This window comes from Crocuta crocuta, unplaced genomic scaffold (assembly GCF_008692635.1).
Source record: "Crocuta crocuta isolate KB4526 unplaced genomic scaffold, BGI_CrCroc_1.0 scaffold273, whole genome shotgun sequence".
NCBI classification, from domain to species: Eukaryota; Metazoa; Chordata; class Mammalia; order Carnivora; family Hyaenidae; genus Crocuta; species Crocuta crocuta.
The window spans coordinates 3608255-3616860 of NW_027529425.1; the positions used below are offsets into that span (position 1 = coordinate 3608255).

At 61.3% G+C, this 8606-nt stretch overlaps 1 protein-coding gene across 1 annotated transcript in view; it reads right to left on the bottom strand.

Moving 5' to 3' along the window:
* Positions 1 to 1133: 1133 nt before the first annotated feature.
* Positions 1134 to 8606, bottom strand: part of FSCN1 (fascin actin-bundling protein 1) — a 9450-nt gene continuing 1977 nt past the window's right edge. Inside the window, exons 2-5 of the mRNA XM_077758758.1 lie at positions 3364 to 3520; positions 3145 to 3266; positions 2795 to 2962; positions 1134 to 2461 (exon numbers count right to left, since the gene is read on the bottom strand). Of these exons, the coding sequence (XP_077614884.1) occupies positions 2259 to 2461; positions 2795 to 2962; positions 3145 to 3266; positions 3364 to 3520 (650 nt within the window). The 3' untranslated portion in view covers positions 1134 to 2258. The remainder of the gene's footprint in view (positions 2462 to 2794; positions 2963 to 3144; positions 3267 to 3363; positions 3521 to 8606) is intronic.

Below are 8606 nucleotides of genomic sequence, written 5' to 3' on the forward strand. Positions count from 1 at the left end.
TTTCCACGGCATTGAGACTTTTCTGGCTTCCAGCCTGGCCTTAACAGGGGTGGGGGACGGTCGCCAGGACCCCGCTGGGGCCCCAACATCCCTTTGTGGCTGCCATCTGCCCTTGTCAATCTCAAGACTCCCGCCTCCAGGAACCACCAATCACAGCGCCGGCATCCCAGTTTCGTCACCAGCAGCCAATCAGCGCTTCCGCTGAGCCCTCGGCGTTAGTCCCTCCCCCTTCCCCCTGCCCTGGCCCCCCACAGGTCCCCATCCATCCGCAGTCACAGTCTGCTCATTGGACACCACGAGGGTGCCATGCTCCACCCGCAAGGCTGTGCCTGACTGCTCTGGACCTCAGTCCTCTCCTCTGTAAGATGGGAACTAGCGCTACCCTTAGAAGCTCTGGGCTGAGATACTGCAGTCTCCGCAGGACCAGCCAGGGTGGGGTCTGCCAGGGGTCGAGAACGCAGGGTGGGCTCAGGGCCAGACACTTCATCAGCTTCTGGTCTGCCAGATGGAGAAGAGTCTCCCAACTTCCAGGGTTGACCCTAGGGGCCCAGTTTCTCTATAGTCACCCATCCTTTCTCCCCACTCCCCCCCACACACCCCAGCTGAGCCCATCCAGCAGCCTGCTTCCAGGGCCTGCACCCCTCTCTATCCGTGCCCGTCCTCATAGGGGCCCTCGGACCACGAAATCCCAGGCCCTACAAGGCCTGAGCCTAGCGTTTGGCGGTGTGGATGGATCCACACAAGGCCTCTTGCAGTATATGAAGAGGGTGGCCAAGGGCCCCCATCCTCCAAGGGCACCTGTGGAGGCAGGAGGAAGCTGGACTTGCGGGTTCATGTTACCTTGATCTCTGCCTCCTAAGCACACAGGCTTGCAGTGCACGGGCCCGGCTCACAGTGCCAGCCCGCTCCAGGCAGGAAATTGTGGGACCAGATTCAGCCACCTCCCCACCCAGGAGCTCCTGCCATGTGCTTGGGACACCGGTCTTACCGCAGGCAGACCTCTGGGGTAAGAGGCCGTCCCTCGCAGGGCCCTCTGTCACTCCTGGAGGCATCCAGGATGCTCAGACCACGCATAGGCCGCTGGGCTCAGCCCGCCCCACCCTCCTGCACCCCCAACACACACACAGGCCAGCTCAGGGCTGCACACGCATTGTTTTATTTTGCTTTCCAGTCTGAAGCTACTATCATGGGCGTTTAGTTATACAAATGACACTTACAAAAAATAAAAGACCAAGACACCCAGAGTGAGATGCATGGCAGAGATGAACAGGGGGGAGGGAGGGGCTGGCAGGAGGCGGGGCTGGGAGCTCCCCAGGGGGCTCCCGGCAGAGGGTGCCGCCCAGCTTCATCCCACCCGGAGACCCAAGGAGTCCAGTCGGACAGGGAGCACCAATCACCCCGGGGGCTCTGGCTGAGGCGGTGGGGGGCTCAGCACCACCAGATGGAGGACACAGGCCCGGGCAGGGGGAGGGAGAGGGCGAGCGAGAGGTCCCAAGGAGGTAGGGGCAGGTCTGGGATTCAGGGAAGCACCCTGAAGCCCTCCCCCCGCCAACACACACACAGCCAGCAAGCAAGTAGGGCTGTGAGGCCCGGAGATGCCGTTTGAAGATCCCCCACCAGACCCCTCGAAGACCACTCGTGGCTGCCACTAGGCTTGCCTGGGCGCCTCCAGCAATCATGTTCCATTAAAAAAAATAAAATAAAATACTGATTTGGTCATTTTCTGCTTCCAGTCAGGCCAGGGTGAAAGATGAGAGACAAGACCACCCAGACGAGAGCGGCAGGGCCGGCAGGGGGGCCCACGCGGTGCAGAGAGGACAGCAGCCGGCACACGCCGGTTTCACCTTCTCCCCCCACTACAGCCTCCCCCTGCCTCAGGGGTGGTGCTCCCGGGGAGGGGGGGGCAGGGAGAGGCTCTTGGTAAGGGGCAGAAGATTCCAGTTACACACCCCACCAGGCCCAGGGGCTCAGGAAGGCCTCCCAGGCCCCCACTCTCCTTAGCCACTTTGGGGACATAAGGCTCAGAGTCGTCTGAGGTCAGAAAAAAGGGATGCCAGCCTCTCCCATGGCAGAGAAGAGAGGGCAGAGGGGTCTGAGATCCCCTCCAAGGACCAGGCACGGGGCAACAGGTGGGGGCACCGTTTTCTCTGGGTTTCCAGTTTGAAAGGCAAGGGGCTTCCACCGCCGGGGCCCGCCTGGAGAAGAGAGTTATTAGCAGAAGGGGCAGGGCGGGGCGGGGACAGGGCGCCGGGCGCAGGCTAGTACTCCCACAGGGTGGCGGGGTCGATGGTCTCGGCGCAGGCCTTCAGGACACCCGCGTGGTCGCCCTTCAGGTAGCGCCCGCCCACCTTGATGGCCACCTTGTTGTAGTCACAGAACTCGAAGAAGAAATCCACAGGGCTGTCGCTGCTGCTGGTGACCGAGGAGTCGCTGCCCACTGTCCAGTACTTGCCTGTGGAGTCTGGGGGGCGGGGGGCAAGGCCCATCAGGCCCCCCCCCACTGCAATCACCGCTTCGGGAACTGTGTCCCTCCCACCCCTGCTGGATAGGGGTCCTTGCCCCTTCTCCCCAACCCAGGGTTTAAGCCCCACAGTCAGGTGTGCGACACCTTCCTGGCCCACCCTTTCCAGAGCCCTGCCTCCCACCCTGCTCTCCTCCCCACTCCCCTCCCCACTCTCTCGCTCTGGGGCACTGGGGAGTCTCCCTCCTACACAGGGAAGAGGGAAAGGGGCCTGGCGGCCACAGGATGTCTATCCCCAGGGCCAAACCACGGAGCCCCCCCAGGAGAACCCACCTTTGATGTTGTAGGCCCCGTCACTGAACTCCAGCTGGAAGACGTCATAGTTGGAGCGGTTGGCATCCAGGGTGCCCGTGACCTTGCGGCAGCCGATGAAGCCGTGCTCCCCGCGGAACACAATGATGGGACGGTTGATGAGCTTCATGAGGAGGAGCTCCGAGTCCCCTGTCCCGGAAGGGGGAAGGGCAGTGAGCCCCACGGGGCACGGCTCAGAGAGGGAGAGCTGGCGTCTGGGGCCGCCCAGCAAGTCAGCCCTAGGGGGAGAGCCGGCGCGGGACAGGCCTGTGGGAGGTGCGGCTGAGTGACTAGGAGGGAGCGGACCCTCCGGGGACCCGGGGATTGGCTACCTGCTGTCTCCACCGAGGCGGCCAGCTGCCCGTTCTTCTTGGCCGTCACAAACTTGCCGTTGGCCGCTCGCAGGGTGATCCGCCGGTCGCGCCACTCGATGTCAAAGTAGCAGCTGGCGTTCCTGGGGGTGAGAGGACAGGGTCGGGAGGGGCTGCCCCAGGTCCCTGAGGCCTGTCCCAGTGGAAGGGCGGCTCTGGGCGTGGCAGGGGGGCACTCACTTGGTGGAGGCAGTGGACTGCACACCCCCGGTGGCCGTCAGCGTCCAGTACTTGCCCGTGTGGGTGCGGAAGGCACACTTTTTGGTGTCGCGGTCGATCTCCAGCTGGAAGGTCTCCTGGTCGGTCTCCTCGTCCTGATTGGCTGACAGGTCCATACCTGCGGGGAGAGCCTCCGACTGGCACAGGGAACCCCACACCCCCAATTCGGGCTGACCCACAGCCCTGCCCTCACAGCCGACTCGGCAGGGCTGTGGAGACCCCCCCAGCCTCCACACCAGAGGCCAGAACCCAGGACCCCAGGCGGGGCCAGGCAAGGCCGGCTCCGGCCGTCTTCGCATGGTCTTCTCCGATTGTAGAACCATCTATATTCCAACAAATCATCTGCAACAACACATTCTAGACCCAATCGGGAGGGACTTAATATGGCCCAGGATCCGATATTAAGGATTAATTATTGTTGTTTTCTTTAAATTTATTTTTGAGGGACAGTGTGAGCACGGGAGGGTCAGAGAGAGAGGGAGACACAGAATCTGAAGACAGGCTCCAGGCTCTGAGCTGGCAGCACAGAGCCCAGCATGGGGCTCGAACCCACGAACCGTGGGCTGAAGTCGCATGCTTAACCGACTGAGCCACCCAGGCGCCCCAGGATTAATTATTGTTAATCATATTCTGGTTATGTAAGAAAATGGCCTTGTTTTTCAGGTGCAAATGCCTCGAGATGAAATGCCATCATTTCATCAGGGATTTGCTTTAACTACAACCAAAAACAATGACCAGTGGGACAGACGGAGCGAGACGGTGGGACACGGCGTCTGGCGTCTGGGGGAAATCAGTATAGCGTACTCCATGTGTAACAGTGAACAGTGAAACGGAAGAGCGCACGCACGTCCCTTTCAGAAAACTTACAAAACTCATAAACGTGTAAAAGTGAAGTCACACATGTCCCCACTGGGAATGGCGCAGGGACACCCCCCTGCCCCCTGCAGACACATGCATTTTTTCCACCTCAAACTGCCACACACCTCGGTCTGGAAGGCATCTAGGACCATCTTCCCACACGTCTCCCTGTCCCTAAAGCAGCTGATGGGGCCAGAGGGGGCTTCTAGTGCCCCCAACCCCCGCAGCCCGGATGTAGATACGTGGTCAGAACAGAACACAATAGCAGAGACTTCCGCCCAGTCTGCTGGCTGCCCAGGCTCGGGGTTTGCAAGGGTGTCACCGTGTGGGTCCCGACACCTTAGGGAAGAGACCACATCAGTGGGGGTGGTAGGTGTCCCCTCAGAGGAGCAGATGGAGGCTGGTGGATGGTGGAACCTGGTTTCCAGCCCCCCCAACCCACCTTAGCTCTCCACCACCAAGCGGAAAGCCTGAGGGGTGTGAGTGAGCTTTTTTTTTTAAATGTTCATTTATTTTTGAGAGAGCATGAGTTGGGGGAGGGGCAGAGAGAGAGGGAAACAGAATCTGAAGCAGGCTCCAGGCTCAGAGCTGTCACCACAGAGCCCAACACGGGCTCGAACCCAGGAACGGTGAGGTCATGACCTGAGCCGAAGTCGGTCACTCAACCGACTGAGCCACCCAGGTGCCCAGGGTGTGAGCCTGTCTTAACCCACATCAGTGCCAGGGGGAGGGGACCTTCACCTCCACAAAGAGGGAAACTGAGGCAGAGAGGCAGTATGTCCTTATCCAAGGTCACCCAGAGGGAAGGCAATGAGTGCTGGTGGCCCTGAGGAGGGGAAGGTGGCAAACGGGCCTCCGCCATGCCGTCTCTGTGGACGGGCAGACCCGGGCCCTGAATCAGATCCTCTAGGAGCCCCTTGGGCTCCACCCTGCAGGCCCACTGGGCCCCCTCAGCCCTGATGTCGGATCTGCTGGTGGCCGGGAGGCGGGTAATGAGCCCGATCCATGCCCCCCAGTAAAGCACTGGGTGAGGACGAGGGTCACCAGGGACTGGGCCCCTGGCGTATCCGAGCCACCAAGAACGGGACCATCCTAGGGCCACTCTGGGGAGGAGCACCACTCCAGACTGGAGTCCCCAAAAGCTGGCCAACCTGCCCCACCCCCACTGCTGCGGAAAGCACCCTGGGAGCCTGCCCACTGCCACAGGGCACCACCTGCCCAGGGTGCCTGCGCTGGCCGCTGGGAAGGAGGGAATAGAGAGGAAAAGCCACTCCGGGCGTGTTCCAGCAGCAGGAAAGACAGAGGAGGGGCACAGAAGGGACCTGGGTTAGAAGTCAAATATGCGGGTTCCAAGGGCTCATGTTAATAACACAGCCTTGCAGATGGACCAGGCACCCCCCAGCCTGCGGGAGGTAACACAGGAAGTTGAGGGAGGTAACACAGGAAGTCCAGAGGCTCTGCTGGGGTCTTCACGACCCAGGGGCACACAGCTGCCACCAACCACCGGGTTACTCAGACCCCATCAGCTGGTTGTGTGGAGTCTGGGAACTGGCTTGATGGAAGGGCCACGGCCAGCGGGGGAGTCACCCAAAGTGGGGGCCAGGCACCCTGGGGCAAGTGCCTCCCCCTCACTCAGCCTCGGTTTCTCTCTCTGCCTATCAACAGGGTCTCTTGNGGCCCCACTTGGTCTCGGAGTCTCTAATTAGAGCTGGGTTACTATGGGAACAGGGTTTTCTTCGGGATTTTTCTTTTCATCAACAGCAGCAGCAACACAGAAAACCTGAGTCACAGACCCGCAGGAGCCCCGGGAGGCAAATGCAGGGGCTCAAAGAGGCCAGTCTCCTGCCTGCCGCCCCCCCCCCCCCCCCCCCCCCCCGCCCCCCTTNCGGAGCCATTCTCTAAGGTGCCTCAGAGAGGGCTCCCCATCCCCCTCACCCCCAGCAGTCCCCAAATTCGCCTGACCTGTCCCCACCACCCCATTCAGATTAGGGGAAGGGACCGGAAAGCATCTGCGGCCTCAGCTCCCCCACCACATCCACCCCACTTTCCGGTCCCTCTTACCACCACCTGACCACTTTAGATCCCGCCTCCATCCCTGCACAAGAACAAGGGCCTGAACTGCCCGAAACGTCCTGCCGCTTTGGGAGAGCTCTTACACATCCTGCAAAGCCCAGCCTGACCAGCCCTTTCTCAGCCAGCCAGCTGGCCTTGCCTCTGAGTAGCCCTGAGTGGCTGGGACAGGGCACTTCCTGAGCATTCAAGCCCCAGGGCACAGCTGGCCGGTGAGACCAAGTGGGGACCTCAGTGAGGCACAGCCCAGGGTGTGGCCGGCATCCAGGGCAGGCGAGACTTCCGAGGAGCACTCCCCACTGGGGAGTGAGGCGCTGCTCCCCCAGAGACCCTGCCATTCTCCAGCCCCATGCAGGCCAGGTCCTCTGGGATGGACACAGGCCATGTGCCTCGGGCTCCAGGACCCCACTCCCTGGTAGCCAATATGGGCCCCTCCCAGAAACAAAGCCTGGCTCAAAGGATTGGCCCGGGGCAGCCCTGACAGATGAGGAAACTGAGGCTGGTGGGCGGGTTGCAGCTTCAGCAGGGAGCACCCCACCCCCACCAGGCCAGGCCTGTGCAAGCCCTCCGCAGTGATTCACATCCCCGCTGCAGGCTGAGCCCAGGATCCTCCTCCTTCCTGGCTGGCTTTTCCCAGCATGTGTCGTCCGAAGCACAGACACCCGCCCCCTTGCCACGCAGGCCTGTCCAAAATGGCCTCTGCAGACACGCCCCCCCACCCCAAACCGCTCCGGGTCCTCTGGCCATCCCCTATCCCACCAAGAAGCCCCGAGGTCAGCTGACACGAGAACGACAGGAGGACCCCAAGATCTGAGGCCAGAAGAGCCCCAATCTCAGCCCCCAAAGACCCCTCCCCCAGTTCCATGCACCTTTAAACTCACAGATGAGCCAACCCTTCTCCAGGCCCAATTTCCGGCTCCCCCTGCCCCATCAGCCTGAATCACACCATGATGCTGCCAGCAAGCTGCATCAAGAGGAGAGGGCCTCTGCCCAGGCTCGCTCTGCTCTTCCTGAGCCTGAGGGCGAGGGCGAGGCCACCTGCTCTTGAGGTTTTCCTCATGGTGGCCCCTCTGGCTGTTTCAGTCCCACCTACCAACCTCACAAGCTCCTTCCCAGCCATACTGGGCTTTCTGCAACTTCCTGCCTCAGGGCCTTTGCACTAGCTGTGCCTTCTGCCCGGACCACTGTTCCACACACTTGATATATGCAACCTTGTTTCAGGTCAGCTCACGTGTCCTCTTCAGAAGTCGTCCCCCCATCTAATCTGGGGTCCTGATGTACTTTCTGACCTCCCAGGTCTTTGCCTGACACCTCTGGGATCATGTCCCAACAAGAATATTAGCTTACAACAGGGAGGGGTCCAGACACATTCGCTCACTCATTTGTTCACCCCTCAGGCCTCAACACGTCTCACCTGGTAGGGCTTCCACGTCTACTGAAGAGGTGAGGAGGCCCGCCCTCCCTACACTGTGTGAGACCAGAAAGGGGAGGCCCATTGTGCCCTGTGCCCTGGAGGCTGGGAGGTATCGGGGTTCCATAAAGCACCTATTCTGTAGTCAGACTGACCCCGTTCTGCACGCTGCTAACTTGCTGTGTGACTTTGGGCAAACAGCTTCACCCCTCTGGGCCAAACCGGCTAATCTGTACCATTTAAATATTACTGCCCAAATCAACCAGCAAACCCAGGCACAAACCAGCCATTACCGCATCCAGGCCTCCACCCCGCTGACAAGGGGCTGCAAGCCCCTCTCCACAGTCCCAGCCCAGTCAGGAGGGTGGCTATCAGGAGGCAGGCAGGGAAGGCCACTCTACCAGGAGGACGCCACCGCGTGGGCTCCCATCCAGCCATCTCCAGAGGCTGGGGTCCAACTTCCCACTCGGTAGAGCCAGACCCCCACAGGTCCCTCCAGTGGGGCCTCTGGCTGCAAAGAACCAACTGTCTTCCTTGCCAAAGGAGGGAAGAGGGCGCCAGAAGGAAGAGAAACCGCCCAGGGGGAAGGATCTAAGAAGGGAAGAGGGGGGCTCGCTTCTGGCGCGCAGGCCGGTAGGAAATGGCCAGGCCAGCAGGAGGCCCGGGAAAGGACGCATCGGGTTGCAGCCAATTGTTCCAGGCGGGACACCTGGGGATGGGTTCATTCGAGGGTAGGGGGCCTCCCGAGGGAGCCAGCCTAGGGTCTCTCGGCTCACGTTAAGTCCGCCCTCGGACGCCCGCAGAGCAGAGCGCACTGGACCCTGGACGCGCGGCGGGCGCAGGGCGGGGTGGCTGGCAGGGCGCC